The sequence below is a fragment of the Psammomys obesus genome, unplaced genomic scaffold, assembly GCF_907164565.1.
Source record: "Psammomys obesus unplaced genomic scaffold, mPsaObe1.curated_primary_1811, whole genome shotgun sequence".
NCBI classification, from domain to species: domain Eukaryota; kingdom Metazoa; phylum Chordata; class Mammalia; order Rodentia; family Muridae; genus Psammomys; species Psammomys obesus.
This window is the reverse complement of record NW_026592666.1, coordinates 8656232-8674708: the sequence shown is the minus strand read 5'-3', so window position 1 is coordinate 8674708 and position 18477 is coordinate 8656232. Positions and strand designations below refer to the sequence as shown.

The 18477-nt window shown below is 40.6% G+C and overlaps 1 protein-coding gene across 10 annotated transcripts in view; it reads left to right on the top strand.

Moving 5' to 3' along the window:
• Positions 1–17198, top strand: part of Synj1 (synaptojanin 1) — an 80242-nt gene extending 63044 nt beyond the window's left edge. For 2 of the 10 annotated variants that reach the window (XM_055614960.1, XM_055614958.1), the window contains 10 exons: positions 1202–1411; positions 2712–2846; positions 3429–3467; positions 5057–5104; positions 6107–6145; positions 6298–6368; positions 9013–9121; positions 9346–9563; positions 12888–12911; positions 14288–14351. In XM_055614960.1, coding sequence (XP_055470935.1) covers positions 1202–1411; positions 2712–2846; positions 3429–3467; positions 5057–5104; positions 6107–6145; positions 6298–6368; positions 9013–9121; positions 9346–9563; positions 12888–12908 — 890 coding nt within the window. In that variant the 3' untranslated portion in view covers positions 12909–12911; positions 14288–14351. Of the gene's footprint in view, positions 1–1201; positions 1412–2711; positions 2847–3428; positions 3468–5056; positions 5105–6106; positions 6146–6297; positions 6369–9012; positions 9122–9345; positions 9564–12887; positions 12915–14287 lie in introns of those variants that run through there. The other 8 variants (XM_055614963.1, XM_055614964.1, XM_055614956.1 and 5 more) reach the window with 6 other exon arrangements.
• The last annotated feature ends 1279 nt before the right edge of the window (positions 17199–18477 follow it).

Sequence of the window (18477 nt, the reverse complement as noted above, 5' to 3'; positions counted from 1 at the left end):
ATATGCAAACAAAATACTCATACACATAAAAACTATATAAAGAAAACTTTTTTTAAAATGAAAAACCAGGAAGAAATGGTCCAGGATATCTCATATCTCAGAAAGATGAGGGAAGAAATGTGGACAGAAACTTGTCTGATTTAGGAGCAGTGAGGGGGCTGTTCGTGACCTTTGTAAGAATAATTTTGGGTAAAGCCAGATGGTGAAAATTGCTATGGGTGGAAGGTGGAAAAAGTAGGGGGCAGAACAGTTACTTTTAAATGGGGAGAGCCGAAAGTGCTTGGTGCTGCTTGAAAGGGACTGGTCCAGAAGAGGAGGCTGATGCTGTGAAAGGGCTGGTGGAATGACAGTAAGGTCTCTGAAGACAAAGTGGCATGTGCTGGACCTCATCCGTCTACCCAGTCATGCATTGCCACAGCATTAGCTGTGTGGTGAGAAAGCAACTTGCAGGAGGTCATGTAAGCTGAGGGTACACTGTCCATAGAGTGGAAGTGGCCCTGTCAGTGGGGACAGTACTGAGCTGTTGAGATTGTTCTACATGCCGCCCATAGGACATCTGCAGTGCAGAAAGGTGGTAGGCTTACTTACCATTGTGCTCTCTGTTTAGTCTGAGAAACTGACTAGTCAGTGTTCCAGTCGCTGGAAGGATGGAGGGTGGATATTTCTGAAATAGGTGGGATAAAGGGTGTCTCTTAGACTCCTGGTGACATAGCCTTCAGAAAAAGGGACTTGAAAGGAAGACTAATGTTCTGGTTTGTGAATCCTGTTGCCTGGGGTGCCCTGACCCTACTTTCCAACTCTTAGACAAGTGGAGACGAGACCTGATCAGAGAAATGGATCTATGTTGGGTGAAAAGGCTTGAAGTGGGAGACTTCTGGCTAAGTGTGATACCCAAAACCTTGTTTACTGTGAGGTTGTAAGGTTACTGAGAGTTTCCGGTCAGCCCAGCTCCAAGTGCAGCTGCAGCTAATGGATAGACATCTTTATGTTGTCTGTAAGGGCATTTGCACTGACTCTAATTTTTATATTTACAAATAGTTTATATATATATATATTTACAAATAGTTTTACATGTCCTTGTGCTTATTTCCTATGTGTTGGGATTGCCTTAACATTTAAGTTGTCTTTTAACTTTTAGCCCAGCAGAGCCTATTGTGAAAGTTATTAAAAAGTGCTGTCTTTGGTGCCTTGCTCTTGTTAGGTGATGTCGATGACTACAGTGTTGAAGTAGAGGAGCTTCTTCCTCAGCATCTACAGCCATCCACAAGTTCTGGCCTTGGCACTTCTCCAAGCTCTTCACCCCGGACCAGTCCCTGCCAGTCACCTACAGTTCCCGAGTACTGTGCACCCTCTCTTCCCATCAGACCCAGCCGAGCGCCAGCAAGAACTCCAGGGCCTCTGAATTCACAGAGTGTGTATCTTACTTGAAGTTTTTGTATGATTTTGTCTAGCCAGTTTGTTTGAACTTTGGATAACTATTATGTCCTAGTTTGTTTTCTGTTGTGATAAAAACACGAGCTGCCTGCTCGTATGTCAGCTAAGCCACAAACTATAGTCATCTGAAATGAGGGGACCTTAATGGAAAAAAAAAAAATGCTTCCATAAGACCCAGCTGTAGGTAATTTTGTTAATTAGTGATCAGTGCAGGAGGGCCCAGATCATTGTGGGTGGTGCCATCCCTCGGCTGCTGGTCCTGGGTTCTATAAGAAAGCAGGCTGAGCAAGCCAGTAAGCAGCACCCTCCATGGCCTCCACATCGGCTCCTGCCTCCAGGATCTTGCCCTGTTGGAGTTCTTGCCCTGACATCCTTCAGTGATGAACAGCGATATGGCAGTATAAGCCAAGTAAACCCTTTCCTCCCCAACTTGCTTTTTGGTCATGGTGTTTTGTCGCAGTGACAGAAACACTAATACACTGGCCAAAACCAGCTTTGGGAAGAAAGGGTTTATTTGGCTTACAGGTACCAGTACATCAAGCCAAAACAGGAGCTCTAGGCAAGACTGGAGGCAGGAGCTGATGCAGAAGTCACGAAGGATTATTGTTTCCTGGCTTGTTCCCCATGGCTAGCTCAGCCTGCTTTCCCATTCCACCTGGACCACCTGCCCAAGGGTAGTTCCTCCCACAATGGTCTGGGCCTTCCCACATCAATCATTAATCAGGGAAATTGGCCTGCAGACCAATCTGACACAGGCAATCCATCAGCTGAGGTTCCTTTTTCCTCTAGTGACTCTAACTTGAATCAAGTTGACCAGAACTAACCAGTACATGTTGTTTAGCTTCTTAGCCCATGTACAGTGCCCTGTAGACAGGAGCTGGATTTCTGCACAGGAACTCTTAATGGAGCAGAAGCTCATCACTGCTGCTGCCTCATGAGTTTGTCTCAGTCTTATTTGTGTGGTTAGAATTGTCTGTTTCACAACCCAGGATTTTCTGTTGTCTGATGAGAATACTGACTATTTGGGCTTTTTCCCTTTTCTCTGCTGGCCAGCAAGTTGTATATGACTTAACTCCAGCAGTAAATTTTGTCCCTTAATAGTCCTCCTCAGTAAGTCAGCTTTCAGCACCTCAGCCAGGTAAGAGGTCAGAGGGCAGGTTCCATAGTAGACTGCTGTTCTATTAAGAGGAAAAAATGGAGTCGTTATTTGTTATACAGGCATGTTCCTTCTCACGAGCATCCAGTTGGCACCTAGTCTTACCTATGCACTTTCTTAGGTTCGCCAGTGGACCCTCAGACAGCAGCCCAGAAGGATTCTTCCCAGACCTTAGAGCCCAAGAGGCCACCCCCTCCCCGCCCAGTTGCTCCTCCAGCACGTCCTGCCCCACCGCAGAGACCACCTCCACCTTCAGGTAACCCGCTACTCTTACGATGTCTGCTAACTTAATCCTCCTCTGCATCACCTTAAAAGCATCGTGTGTGCTTTCATGATGCTAGCCTCTGGACTTCATGTGTTTGTGTGACCATTATTGTTACTTCTTCAGCTTTTCTGAAAGGGATTCTGAGGAGCAACAGGGCAATGTGTCTATCAAGCACAAGTCGGGTTGTCTCTGCCTGTGCAGGAGATGCTCGTTTGGGCTTTGCTAATTTGATATAGTTGGGCATGTATGATGTTATTGGGTAACACTAGGTTTAATTTTTTTTTTTTAATTCTTCATCTGTGGTTTTAATATAGACAATTAACATTAATTTCTGGAAATTTTATTTTAGAACTGAAGAGCATACATATTTTTAATATGTTTTACATACCTCTTTAAATGTTCTCTTAGCTAGATACAATGTTCATTTCTTGTGAGCGTATGCATTGAATACTTGTATGTAATGTCTAGCTATTTACATGATATGTGCTTTCATGATTATTAGAGTATTATCTTGACATTTCAACTCTTTAATGTCATTTCCTTTCTGCTGCCTAATTTCTTATGAACTGTAAGGGGCTAGGAGTCCTGCACCTGCTAGAAAAGAATTTGGAGGTAACCATTTATGTTTGCTATCCTGTGTGAATGCTGGTTTATCAGTGCTTTGCAGTTTGAACCCTATAACTCAGAAACAGTTTAAGTATGTTTGGTAAGCATCAAAATATATGACATTTATACTCCATGTTAAAAGAGCTCCAAACTTCCAAATTCTTGTTAGCATACTAGAGCTTAGTTTACCTGTGAGTATAACTAATAAGCTATATCTTATTTTGCATTTTGAATAAATCATCAAATTCTTGCCTCATTTGTTTTATGTAAAACTACAGTTTTCTTATTTTCAATGAGATAATTTTTATTCACTATTGGATGCTTGTATGTAAAGTAATTTATTTGGTTCTGAAAGTAACACTGGGAATATGCTTACTGGACACATTCAAGTGTGCTTACCTGACATGTGCATGCCATGGATTTAATCCTCAGCACTTACACACACACACACACACACACACACACACACACACACAAGCACGCACGCACGCACGAACAAAGCGAAGCTGGCAGCTCAGTCTGCACTGTTTATTGCTGAGTACATTTAGTCTAAGGCTCAAGAGAAGATGGAGATTGCACCAGTTCGTCAAAGAGCTTGAGCAACTCCAACATTACTTTTCCTAAGCCCCTGGCCACAGAGTCATGTGTCCTAGCTGCTTGTCATGGTAGATGCCTGAGATTCAGGGCCAGAATGGCAACTAATCCTGCTTAGGTGAAAATTAAGGATAGCTAAATTGTTTGAACAGTGTAGTATCTATGAAACATTTTCATTTATCTGTTTATTTTTAGGGTGAATTCTACTTCTTTAGAAAACAATATGTAGTAAATAAATTTTGAAATGAAAACTTGTATCATATTAGCAAACCAGCAGCTTATTTAAAAATCTGTTTCCACTTTAAAATGCTTCTCTTCATAATTCCTCTCCAACCTATCTTATTCTGCAGCCATTAGTCCTCTGAGACAGTAAGCTTAGAGAGTACATCAAAAGCAGACTTCTAAGAGACCATTGTTGGGGCTGGAGAGATGGCTCAGAGGTTAAGAGCACTGGCTGTTATTCCAAAGATCCTGAGTTCAATCCCCAGCAACCACCTGGTGGCTCTCAACCATCTATGATGAGATCTGGTGCCCTCTTCTGGCCTGCAGGCACACATGCAGGCAGAATACTGTATAAATAATAAATAAATAAATTTAAATAATAAATAAATTTTTAAAAAAAGAAATCAGTGTCTTTTCATAGAAATTTAAGGTGGAATTGAAACTTCATGTATGATTATTTTCCTTTTTGACTATCAACTAATGTATTACTAGTCTAGATATAAGAAATGAGGAGATCATAAAGTTTTGTGTTAGACTATAGTTTTGGTTTCTTCCTGCTGGTGATTTCAGATAAAAGTGAAGCTGTGACCCCGCTTCTGTTCTTAGATTTGTGAGGAAAGAAAGGGTCAGTTTTGAGCTAGTCACTTTGGTTAGATTGATAACTTCCAAAAGATTTAAAGCAATAAAAGACCCTTAATGCAGGAATAATTGTGTGCCTGTATTCCATCTTCTCCTCTGGGATCTGAACAATATATAGCTTTTGTTCTTTCTCTAAAAAGGTGTTGGAGCCCCTCCCAGTCCTGGGGTAGCTAGGAGAGAGATGGAAGGTAACAGATTTCTGCATTGTAGATATGGTTTGTGTTGTAAATGTCAGCCCCTCCAGTGTCTAAAGGTACACTGAGTCCTGCCAGAAGCACCCCTCCTTCTCCCTATATATTTTACTCTTTTCTTTCTGTGTTGTATATATAGTTTCCAATGGCTATCCGATTAACATTCCTGAAGTTCCTATGTTGTTCATACCTCGTCCTGTGTACTCAGGCTATGAAATTACTGTTGAAAGAAGAATGCCTTCATTTTATTTTTTTTAATAAGTCCCATGTTTAGCAATGTTCTTGATTAACCTGAAGTTTTATAAATTAGTAACTGTAACGTCCTAGAGTCTAGTATTTTAAGATGATTTTTTTAAATAAAAAAATATTTCTAAATATTTGGTATTAGGCTACATTTCCTTAAAAGACCATTTTAAAACTGTAATTATTTATGGATTTGTTGTATTTAATATAACCATTGTACTTGAATTTCTTAAAATGGAAAGTCTAAGATAATGCTTGATAGTGTATTTACTCTCTCGGTCCCCCAGAGTAATTTCCCTTCATGTTTAGGCTACCTTCCTAATGAGTTTGAACCATAATGTAACACTGCATATAAGTATATGTACACCTGCCTTCTGTCTTGATCCTAATGGCCTATTGTAGAAATCCCAAAGACCTCACCCTAGCATGACCTCTAGTTTGACAGGCAAAGCTACTAGGAGCTGTAGCTGTAGCTGTAGCTCAGGAGCCATTTGTCTGCCCAGCTGAAAGGAACAGCTAACCAGGTTCAAGGTTCATGGCAGAGGTCTGTAAGGAGTGTCACCGTGGTTTGACTCCCTTCGTCTTCCATGCAGGCTCTAATACCCCAGTCTCTGTCTTTCTCCATGGCTCAGTGCTTGTTGTGTTGCTGTCTCACGCCTCTGTCTCTATTGGCAATAAACAGAGCAATCGGGTGATGCCACGGACTGTTGTTTTACTGTTTACTTGATTGATTGTTTTTTCCTTTCTGCTTCAAAGCGCCCAAAAGCCCAGGAACAACACGGAAAGATAATATAGGTAAAAACACTTGAATGTAGTTACTTTCCCTTAAAACTGGACTATGCAATAGACACTTGGAATAGAAGTACATGGTTTCTTATTTGTTTTTACTTTAAAAAAAAAAACTTTCTTATTATGGTTAAATGCACAATGTGATATCTTTGTTTCAGGGCGTAACCAGCCTTCCCCTCAAGCAGGACTTGCAGGCCCAGGACCTGCTGGATATGGTACAGCCAGACCGGTAGGTAACACCTAGCCTGGGAGTTGAGAGGTGTTTGTTGTAGGTTCCAATATGCAGCTAGTCTATTTTTTACCTTTGAGAGGAATCAGGGAAACTTCCCAGGCTTCAGTTCTGCAACTCTAAAATGAGGAAACTAGTAATCTCCAAGCTACATCTTAACTCTAACCTTTCACATGCCTCCAAATGACACTAACTTTTCTGGATAACAATAATGTATATAATTATATATGAGGAGGTAATGTAGTTGGATAGCTGTTTATCAGGTAACCTATTTAATCATGGACATATAAGGTTATCCTTCCAGCCAGGAGTGATAGCATACAACTTTAATCCCAGCACTCTGAGGCAAGGGCAAGTGGATCTCTGTGAGACTGAGGCCAGCATGGTCTACCTAGTAAGTTCCAGGACAGTTAGGACTATGTAGAGACCCTGTTTGCCCCCCTCCCCCAAAAAAGTATTATTGTTTTTGTTTGGTTGGTTTGGTTTTTTGAGACAAGGTTTCTCTGTGTAGCCTTGGCTGTTCTGGACTCACTTGGAGACCAGGCTTATCACCAACTCACAGAGATCCACCTGCCTCTGCCTCCCTGAGTGCTAGGAATACAGGCATGTGCCACCATGCCCTGTTATAAAAGTTATTTTTTTTAAGAAGGACTTTAATTGACATAAAATTATAATAGAATACTTAGCCTTTAATCCCAGTATTTGGAATTAAAGTTCAAGGCTAGCCTGGCCTGCAGGAAAGCCAGGGCAACACACAAAGAAACCCTGTCTCAAAGAGAGATGGGCATGGGAAGGAGAGGGAGAGAGAAAGAGAGAGAGAATACTTAAATTGGTTCTAACGATATTAAAAATAAGAGGGCTGACGGCTTGCAAGATTTTTTTCCATACTTTATAAATCTATGGCTTTCTGTGTATTTATTTTTATCATGTGTTGTTATATACATACATTTTCCATTATTCGCTCAAAATTTCTCTGTACTTTAACAGATACTCAGAAAGAAAAAGATAAGGCCATAGGGATGGCTTGGTGGGTAAACGCTTGCTATGCAAGCCTGATGGTCTGTACTCTATCCTCATCTAATGATGGCAGGAGAGAACGGACTCAGTGGGGTTTCCTATGGCATCACACATGTGCCATGGCATAAATGCCTGCATATACACAAACACTTAGAAAGAAGGAAAAAACATAACTTAGGGCAATATAGTAGATACTACATCTGAGTAGTGGAGGACCTAGAGCTACTTTAAAAAAAAAAGTCCTTTTCTATGTCTAATTCTACTCTTTAAATTAAAATGTCTATTAAATATACCTCAAGATATATGTTACACTCTCTGTTTCATAAGAAGGGAAGTCTGCCATATACTGCCTCTACCACACTCCCCACTGCACCTTGATAATGTAGGGATAGGTTCTTTGTGCAGTTAAAAGTTTTCTTAACAGCAGGCCTGATATCTTACATCTACATCCCAGCATTTAGGTGGCTGAGGCTGGGAAATTGCTGTTGTAGGTCCAAAGCCACTGTAGTCTACATAATGAGTTCCAGAGCAGCCTGGGACCACAGAGTGAGACCTTAGCTCAAAAAACAAAACAAAACAAACATCCTAACTTTGTCTTTAAGTATTATGATGTAAAAATAGTGAATTATAAAAAAATAAATTTAAATGAAAAAATAAGCATTATGAGCTTAGAGCCTTCAGCAAACATGAAAATAGAAAACATTCTTTTTTTTAATAATTTGTTTTTATTTTATGTGCATTGGTATTTTGCCTGCATTCATCTGTGTAAGGGACTCAGATCCCCAATTCTGAACTGCCATGTGGGTGCTGGGAGTCAAACCTTGTTCTCTGGAAGTACAGCCAGTGCTCTTAACCCTCTCCAACCACTAGAAAACTTTTTTTTTTTTCACTTATGTGTCTTCTAGCATATTTAAGATATTTAGTTAGACATTTAAGAATGTTATTTCATGGTTAAAAGAATGGAGGAGAGGTTGATTCTGAAGTCTTTTAGTATCTAAGGGTCATCTACCATCATTTATGCTTGCAGAGCATCTCATCTCCTCATAAGGCAGTACTGCTCGAGATCAGGTCCCTTGCCTTCCTGCAGCTAGCCAGGCATGAATTTATGTCCTAACACTACATCCTCTGTATGCATGTGTTCACTTTAAGATATAGATGACAAAATCATATATGAAGTTATTTTGAAGGTTAAATAAAAATTCCTGTATCATACTTACAAGTGCCTGATATATAGTATAGTATCAAATATAACAAGGAATGTGTCATTGTTTAGCTATAAATAGAAAACAATTAAAATGTCAAGGTTGAGGAGGGGCTGGAGGAATGTCTGGGTTAAGAGCACTATCATGCTCTTCATGCTCTTCCATGAGCACTAGCTGCTCACCCATGTGTTCTTCTCAGCTGTGACCTTTGTGGCAGCTCATGACTGTCTAACTCCAGTTCCAAGGGATCTGCCAGTCTCACACAGACATACATGCAGACAGAACACCAGTACACATAAAATTAAAAAATAAATCATTAAAATGGCAAGGTGGGAAATTATACCAGAGAATCAGTGAGACATGAAAGCATATATTTTTCAACTGTTGAAAATAGATTAATGTCGCAAATATGTTTCCTTCTACAGACAATTCCAGCTCGTGCTGGAGTGATCAGCGCCCCTCAGAGTCAGGCTCGGGTATCTGCCGGAAGGCTGACTCCTGAAAGCCAAAGCAAGCCCCCAGAGGCATCAAAAGGTAGGCCCTGCTAGGAATACTGCTCTCCTCTTACTCTTTTTCTTTGTCCTACCTTTCATAATATCTAACTTACTCAAATGGGAATCTTCTGCCTGGTACCCCTGGAAACAAGGCTGTTTGTCATAGAAAGGGGAAATAACTAGAATACCTCTGCACAGTTCTCTAAAGAAAGAAGCCATGGCTTTTAGAACACAGCTAACATGCAGCAATCCTTGGTGTTTTAGGTTCAGCTGTCCTTCCAGAACCGCTGAAGCCTCAGGCTGCTTTTCCTCTGCAGCCTTCTCTGCCCCCACCTGCTCAAAAGCTGCAGGAGCCTCTTGTCCCCATGGCAGCACCCATGCCTCCCTCTGGCCCCCAGCCAAATTTGGAAACCCCACCACAGCCCCCACCTCGGAGCAGGTCGTCTCAGAGCTTGCCTTCTGACCCCTCACCACAGCTGCAAGTAAGTGCTGAGCAAAGTGTCTGCGCACGTGGATTTCAATGACCAGCGCTTGTGAGCACAAATATGACCCGAAATTTTATTTTGCCACTTGAAAGTAATGGCATCTTGAGATGACTTTGGTGAGTCTCATTTGATGCCTTAAGTGAATTGCATGATAGTGACTATTTGAGGATTTTAAGGGTTTCTTTGTTTCTTATGTGTTGCTTAAGTAAGAAAATTTCAGAGAGCAGCAGGAGTGGTTAGGAGGTGATCCCAGGATAGGAAGCAGAGGCAGGAGGATCACAAGTTAAAGACTAGCCTGGTTTACATGAGTTCCAGGCTAGCCAGGGCTAAACAGTCAAACAGTTCTCAGGTCCTCTGACAGTAGAGCAGGGTTCTTTAGGAATGTCCAAGTAGCAACTCATGTTAATTTGTAACTTTTAAAATACACTGTTTGCTTTAGGCAGTTAATTAAGTAGATGAACAATAAAATTGTTCTCTTACTGCTGAGATGGTAAAGTAGTTTTAGAGATCTGCAAATCACGATCAGCTCCATGTTTAGTGATTGGCATGGTGGCTAACTTCCTGCAGAGAGGTTCCTCAGTGCCTCCTGATTTGAGCAGCAGCTCTTCTCTGGGTGGAGCTGGTGCTGGGTTCCTGCGGTTGCAGTCATTACAGGAGTAGCTTAGAGGTTTGAGCTTCAAGCAGAAGGCAAATTCATTCACACAAAACCACAGACAACCACATCCTTTCATTAGCCTCTCACAGAAAATCATTTCATGGCCCTGACGTGTTGAGGTCATGAGCATTCCTGTTGTCTCACATCAGCAGCACTGCCAGCACTGCTGTGGGTTAGGTAATTGTTTTATACTGAGATAAGTACATATAAGCTAAGTTCTTCTGTATTTACATTCTATCAACTTTAACTCAAGATGATAAATTTAATAAGTACATTTTGCTGGCTCACTGTATATAATTTTTTTTATTTGAAAATGGCATCAAAGCCAAAGCAATGTGTGGTTTTAGAAGTTGGTGATTTAATCTAAAATACTGTGTATTGGCAGTAGCCTTTGAAAGTACTTTGAGTAATAATTTTCATGTTAACATATACTCCGTTGCAAAGCAGATACTAAGGTAGCTAAGACTCAAGTCATTAGAAGCCGGTACTTGTGTAGGCTATTGCTCACATTTGTGAAAGATAAAAAAGCAATAGAAAAAAAAAAATGTTCTCAGATGATGAATGCTAAAAGTTATTCTACTTTTTTTAGGGTAAAGTAGGGGCGCTAAAGATATTTATTAGAAATCGTACAAAAATAAATGTACTATTTTTTCCTCTTCATCCAACTTTGAAGATTTACCTAATATTTTTTGTTCTACTTTTTAAAAAATTAGTTGGAAGGATGAAATCTTTCAAACTAGTCAATTTGAATACTATCAACACTGTTTTAAGGCATCCATTCCAGAAGAGAAGCACACCTGACCTCCACCCACTTTGTAATGGCTTTAAGTATCCAGAGACAGTGTGAAGGCAGAACAGGGCTCTGCTATGAAAACTTGAGCAATAGCGGATGACTGGCGTAACTGCAGGCTCAGGGACAAGTGTCCTGCAGCACAGCACTGCAGTTGGACCATGTAGATGACAAGCAGCCATTTTCTCTGGTCATTTCCATTGTTTGTCTTGGTTTCTCACTGCAGTGAGCTTGTAACATTTGGTGGCCAATAGCAGAGTTTACAGTGTCATGGTACACTATCTGTGTGTATTCATGATCTGTGACCATGTGTGCATGTGCATGAGGAGACCAGTACTCACCCTCAGATATTGTTCCGCAGATGCCATCCACCTTGAGGCCCATGGGCCGTGAGTAGGTGTGTCTGGCTGCACTGAGCTGCAAGGACCCACCTGTGCTGAGGTTAGAGGCACACACCATCAGGCCAGGGTTTACATGTGCAGGGAACTGAATCGGGTTCTCGTGCTTGCATGGAAGCACTCTCTAGACTACGCTGCACCTTTTGACTTTGTAATCATAAGAGTAATGTTACTTAAAAAAATGGTACAATTCTGAAAAAAAATCTCTTAAGGAGCTGTACATTTAATAATGAGATTTTCATATATACTGAGTATGTATATGAAATTTATACACATACATACTGCTGGTGAGAATTTTAATTGTGACAAGTTTTATTGTTATTATTGAGTTATTATTTTGTTTAGTATTACATTATTTAAGAATTGAATATTTGGTAATTTTCACAAGTCTTTATTGATCCAGGCCTACCACATATCCGAAGCATAGAGTCCCATGAGCCGGCTTAACTGTTTTGCCTGCTGCTCTCTGGCTCTAGAATATGCTGTAGACCCTGTGCACGGTGTAACAGTGCTCACTGGTCTGACTTCTAGCATCTTACTTGTCTTGCTATGAGCTAAAATCTAGAAAGAGGGAAACGAAACAGCACAGTGACAGACCCCCACCAGGGCGCCGTACGAAAGCTGACAGGGAGGGAAGGACCTGTCAGGAGTCTGCATCTGAGGTTCATTTCAGAGCATCATACAGGGGCAGGACACACACGTGCATCCTGTGTCATTAAATGAGAGTGACTCACGTTACAGATCATCATGCTGATGTTGAATGTCAGTGGTATGACCCTGGCCACATATGCTTATCACTTCTTGGGCCATCCCCAACACTGGGAGAAAAGGGAGGAGGAGGGATAAGGGAGGTGAGAGATGCTAAGGTATGTGATGGATTTAGGACGGCATCTCTAGGCTGTCAAATACTGTTTACTACTTACACATTCATTTTACTGTTTACAAATTACTGTTTACAAATAAGCTTCAGTGTTAGAAGGTTCAATTCCTTAAGGATACCAGATTATTTTAAATACAGCCAAATTGTTGAAAGATGATTTAAGAGTTAAGCAGCAAAAATTAGTTTCTTGCCTTGGTGTACCTTCCAGCTAATAAAGAATAAGGGAAATAATTTCTAAATCCTTTAAAAAATGTGAGTAACATAGAGCAAGCCTGGATCCTTATATTCTGTTATGGTGAATGTGCGGTTATACTTCTGTAAAGTGGTATTATGTACAATTTCTTTATTAAGGAGGCCCTCGGGGTCTGAAATACGGAATAATGCAACTTAGACACTGTTAAAGTGCACATCATAATAAGGTTATAAAGAGACCAGAACTGTATTTTAACTGATAGTATCACCTGCAAGCGTTGCTGCCCTTGAGCCCAAATGTGACCTAGTGCCACAACGCTTTCTGAGGACTGCATGGCTGGGGCTGCAGCTTGGTCTGGAACTGTCCTAACTCTTTCCTTTGATCTCTGTGTTCCTCTTCTCACAGCAGGAGCAGCCGTCAGGGTAACAGGTACCTGGCTATTTATCACCTTACATGTGCTCCCATCTGTCTCCCAGCGCATCAGATGTCTGAGGCTTCTGCTTCAAACATCTGAAGTCTCACCCACTTTTAAATCAACTTGTCCACATTAATGAATTGTAGTGCCATATCGTACACTCATACCTGCTTTTTCTTTTTCTTAGTATTTTGGATTTTAGGAACCATTTTAGTTCTTGCTAATGCTTTACCATATTTTTTTTGCTTTGTTTTCTATGAAAATTAACAAAACTAAAAAGTATAATTTCAAAAAAGCAAACTATTTGTATGTAATATAACTACATAAATGCAAAATCCAATTGTTTTTTCCTTACGTTTCTTTTGGGAAATATTTTTTTCAGATAATTTCAGAAGCCAGATTCTTTTTGGTAAGAAAGAATGGGTAATTTAGATTACAATTCAAAGCCTTTCCAACACCTTTCTCTGTAAATCACCTCTGATGTCATCATTACTTTCCAAATCCTGCTTAGACCACAAGTTCATGCTAATGTGATGATGGTGGTGATTGCTGTAATTGCTGGCCCGGCTTCATCGGCTTCATCTGAGCCCTGTTCCGTGGCTCAGTTAACCAGCTCCTTAGGGAAGGATTCAGGGAGGAGTGCAGATTGTTTATGGCCATGAAGTTAACTCTGAACACTCCTCCTATGGGAATCAAAGCACAGCCTCTTTATTTTAGAATTTTAGTCAGTGCTCATAGAAAATGGAATATTCATTGCTTTTATCTCTCTTGTCAGGATGAGGAAGGCCAGTTAAGGACATTCATATTACCTAATGATTAAACTGCAAAGGCAAACTATCATTAAAAAACAAAAGAAACCTTTGAAAGTTCACTTTCTTTACAGCTTTGAACTTAAGAATATATTAATAAGTTGACTTTCATTCATAAAATTGAATTTCTTTAGGGAATTTAGATTAAGGCATATCCTCATAGATGGGTGTTGGAAGTTTCTATATATTTAGCAAATGCTTTTAGCATGAAAATTTCTTAAGTTTGTGTTAAAATTTTAAAGAACAGAGCATGAACAAATTCTTCATTTTGTATAATTCTTTTTATCATTTCAAAAACTGAATGAAATTATTCCATCACATTTCTTTAAAACTTAAAGAACATGGATTTATTTAGTTATGAATTCTTAAAGAACCTAATGTTACCTATTTCACCCTATTTATTAAAACACCAAAGTAAAAATCTGTAGTTACTTTTTAGTTCCTAAATTCACCAACGTAAAAATCTGTAGTTACTTTTTAGTTCCTGAATTTGTATAGTTGCTCAAGAAAATGAGAAATAATTTTTGAAAAGGGACTATTAATAAATAAAAAATGATCCTCCAGTGTTCATTCTTTTCTAGGTAAAAACAAATGGAGTTTCTGGTATCAAACAAGAACCAGCGTTGAAGAATGACCCATTTGAAGATCTCTCACTTAATCTGCTTGCTGTATCAAAGGCTCAGCTGTCTGTTCAGATGTCACCTGTCCTAACCCCAGACACAAAGATGTTGATTCAGTTGCCTTCTGCATCGCAAAGTAAAGTTACCTCTTTGAGTTCTGTAAGTTGCATGCCAACCATGCCTCCAGTTCCAGCGCGAAACAAGTCACAAGAAAATATGGGGAGTTCTGCAAACCCATTTCCCAGCCTGCCCAGCAGGAATCCTTTTACAGACAGGACTGCCACCCCTGGAAACCCATTTAGAGTTCCGTCTCAAGAATCAGAGTCAACGTCTTGGCTATCCAAAGAAGAGCCTGTTCCTAGCAGTCCTTTCCCTCCTCTCATGCCTCTCAGTTGTGACACGAGCAAGCCTTCAAGTTCACTTGGTGGTTTTGAGGACAGTTTTGATCTTCAGAGCCAGTCTGCAGTAAACACAAGCAACCCCAGAGGCTGGGTAACCTTTGACGAAGACGATGGCTTTCCTACAACAGGAAAGTCAAAGTCACTTTATCCAGACTTGCTGGGTAACGCACCAGCTTCATTTGATGAGGACTGGAGTAAAGGTACAGGTGTTTCTTTCTGTGTTTTGCCAGCCAGAAGACCACCGCCACCGCCGCCGCCTGTCCCTCTGCTCCCACCCAGCGCCAGCTCATCTGCAGGACCTTGCACAACCCTGGCATCTAAAGCATCTCCCACATTTGACTTCACAGAAAGATAGTTATGTGATGGGAAGGAAGTTTTTGCTGGTTTGATTTGGCTGTTTGCTTCTGTTTTGTCAGGGTAGAGCCAAGAGACTGGGGCATTAGGTATTCATTATGTGCAATAAATAATCATTAAGTGCACTGATATCTAATCAAGTATCACTAAAGGATGTGGACAAAGCTGGAGCTTATACATCGGAAATAACTGGAGTCTTGGTCTTTCTGTTCTGATGAGTAGAAGAGAGCAGGAGCCATTTAAAAAGTGCTTAAAACTACTTTAGAAAATAGCCTTTACTCAGAAATTCACAAAAAGCCCACACATCTGTAGCTGACAGTACTGCCAGCTCATTGTGGTGTTGACAATTGGTATTCATGGATATTTACCAAAGATCTTCCAGAGTTATGGTGAAACAGGTCTGAAAGGCACTACCTTCAGCAAAAAGGTCTATGTGTGTATACATTATGTGTGCACTTCTGTATGTATGCACACACATATAAATGCATACATTTACACATTTATAAAACTTAAGATATAATTCAGATCAAATTTTACCTCACAGCTCTGACAATGTCCTTTCTTCAACATCTCATTATCAAAAAGATGCTGCCAGCCAGCATGCTTTGGATGCTTCTACTAATTGTACATCCCAAAGTAGAGTAGTCACTTTACAGAACAGACATTTCCTGTTCTTCTCCACCTTACCCTTCACACTCACCCTCACGGTACCTTCTTCCCTGTACCTATATTATGCCTTTCTCTGGGGTTTACGCTTGGCAGTACAGACGTTGTGGTCAGTCATGTGGACACATACGCAAACAGTAGGCACATGCCACCAAGTTCACCGGACAATATTGGAGCTGATGGGCTCTCTTCTCTCTGTGTGGCCCTCTCCCTGCCATACCCTTCTATTGCCGCTTTGCCCTGGAGCTCTGCTTTCAGCAGGGAAGGCAGCTGTGGAGTGCTCTGAATTGGGAACATGACCCATGTGTGTTCTCTCCCATGTCAGAGGTACAGAACACATCTGATGCTGCTTTAAGGTTTAGAGGCTATACCTCAATTTAGCTGTGGATTTTGTCTCCTGCACTGCCAGTATGCAATTGATTTTGCTTTTATTTTGTGAAGTACATGGACTTTTTACAAAAAAAAAAAAATCAAAAAAAAAAAAAAAACAACAACAACAAAAAAACCCCATAGTATTTTGATATCATTAAGTAAGCCAGACAGAAAACTCCCTAAGCTACTATTTGGTTGGTTGTCAGTTGAAGTTAAAATCATCCTTACCATTAAGACTTAATTTTTTTAAATATATAAAAAAGTTATGTGCATACACCGAAGTTCCTCCGTCCACATGAACCTGAAGATGTGTAGTGTGAGATTAGAAAGAATTTATGGCTGCCATCACCTCCTTATAGGACCACAGTAGACTGCGTTGCACTTGTATCGTAGAGCAGAACTGTTAGGACAGAGCACCTTCGCAAATGATCAATGTTATCAAAACACTGTATTTATAGAAGACACCCTCTGCTGCAGCCAGAACTCACTGTTAGCAGTAACACCCGTGAGTTTTATATTGTGCTTGTTGGGGTTCTAACCATTTCAGCAGTAGTAGCTTTTAAACTGCAGTATTACAATAGCAGTGTGCTTCAAAATGTGAATTAACTTGTTGAGATTGTGGCTGTAACATCTGTGTGACTAGTGTGTAAGGTATCTGCTCCCCATTAGCAAGCTAATCCATCTTAGAAAACTGTAGTGCAGATCGTAGCCCTGAGCAGTGTCTCACTTGGTTAAACCACTGGAAGTCTGCAGAGCAGCAGCTCAGCCTGTCAAGAGGTCTGGCCCACTGCTGAAAGGCACAAAGGAAGTTAAAGTTTGCTACAAAGAACTTGAAATTGTGTGTGAGTATTTACCAGCTCTGGTCAAAACAGAGCCAAAAATAGACACTAAGAATCTCTGTGAGTTTCTGTTCTCTATAGTAGATTGCTGTTTATATGTATGTAAGAGTTTTATTGCTTATGTGGCATACAGTATTTATAACTATATACTTTATAGAAGTACAGTATTAAAAGTCAGTGGTATACATTCTGTACATATCCTGTGAAATGTGCTGTTATATGGAATAAACATATCTGTCTTTACCACTAGCTGACTTCTTTCCTCAAAAGAAAGCTCCCTCTTTCTGTAAGTGTTGCAGCTCTGAAGGGAAAGGTACCTTGGCAGTTGTGGAGCCAAGGAATACCACAGAGTCACACAGTACAACAAACCTCACACGAGATTTATTGGGAGGGAAAAACCCAGGAGGTTGACTGCCCCTGCTTGGATGAGAAACAGCAGGAAACTAAGCAGACACAGGCATTATATAGGATTTCTTTGGAGTGGGATGGGGGAGGTGTCCAGAGTGGATTGGTGGGATTTCAAGTCGTAAACTTGGGGGAGCTCAGTGATTGGTGGGATTTTAACTTGTAGGGCAGGGTTTGGCCACTCCTGCTCAGGGCTAGGAAAGACTAGGGTGGACGTCTAGGGGTGAGACCTGACCACTTTTCTCCTTTAAGGGCTTACAGAGTTCACAAAGGGAGTTCATGGTAGGGGAGACTTTGGCCTGCAAGGCTTTCCCTGCTCCTTGAGTTGTCTTTAATATCTGTCTGTCTCCCCCTCCCCCTTCCTTCTTTTTGTGTTGTACATAATACATGCAGGGAATAAGTACTAGTTTATTCTGGAGCTAAATTTGAATGACCATGGAAGATTTAGGTTACCCAAATTCCATGTTCCATCATGGAAGCAGATTTATGAAGTTTTAAGGCTCTATAGAACAAAGCCATAAGTCATGGCAAGTTTAAAATACATTGGTGGAGAAATTTTCCCAGAGACAGTTACAGCAAGATGGAGAATGTGTTTCTATAAGTATCAGGTGTTGATGACATTCTTAACTTTTGGTTGGTGGAAGCTAAGTTTATAGAGGGCAGTGGATGGCTGTCCAGAGCTAAGGACGGACAGGGTAGTCAGTCTCTGTACTCTGCCTCCCCACAGCACGGCAGTTTTAATCAGTTACAGACACAGCTTCTTTAAAGAAATTTTTAACAAGTAAAAAAAGTTAAAGAACCACAAACATAAACCCCCAACATTTAGTCAAACTGAGTTTAAGATCATTTCAAGGCTACATATCACAGTTGTCCTGGTTAATTTTATTGCTGTTTGAATTTCTTCTGTCCGTTTTTGTTTTTTCCTTGTAACACTAAAGTGAAACCATCAAGTGGTCCTCAACTGTGTCTGAATGTCCTGAAGGAACAGCGTCGCGCCTGCTTGACCTTTCTGAGATTGTCGGGGACTAGGCCGAACAATCTAGGGACGGACGGTAGAAAGCAGTTAAACTGAATCTGCTGTGCTCAACGGCAGAGCTCGCCACTTTCACATTAC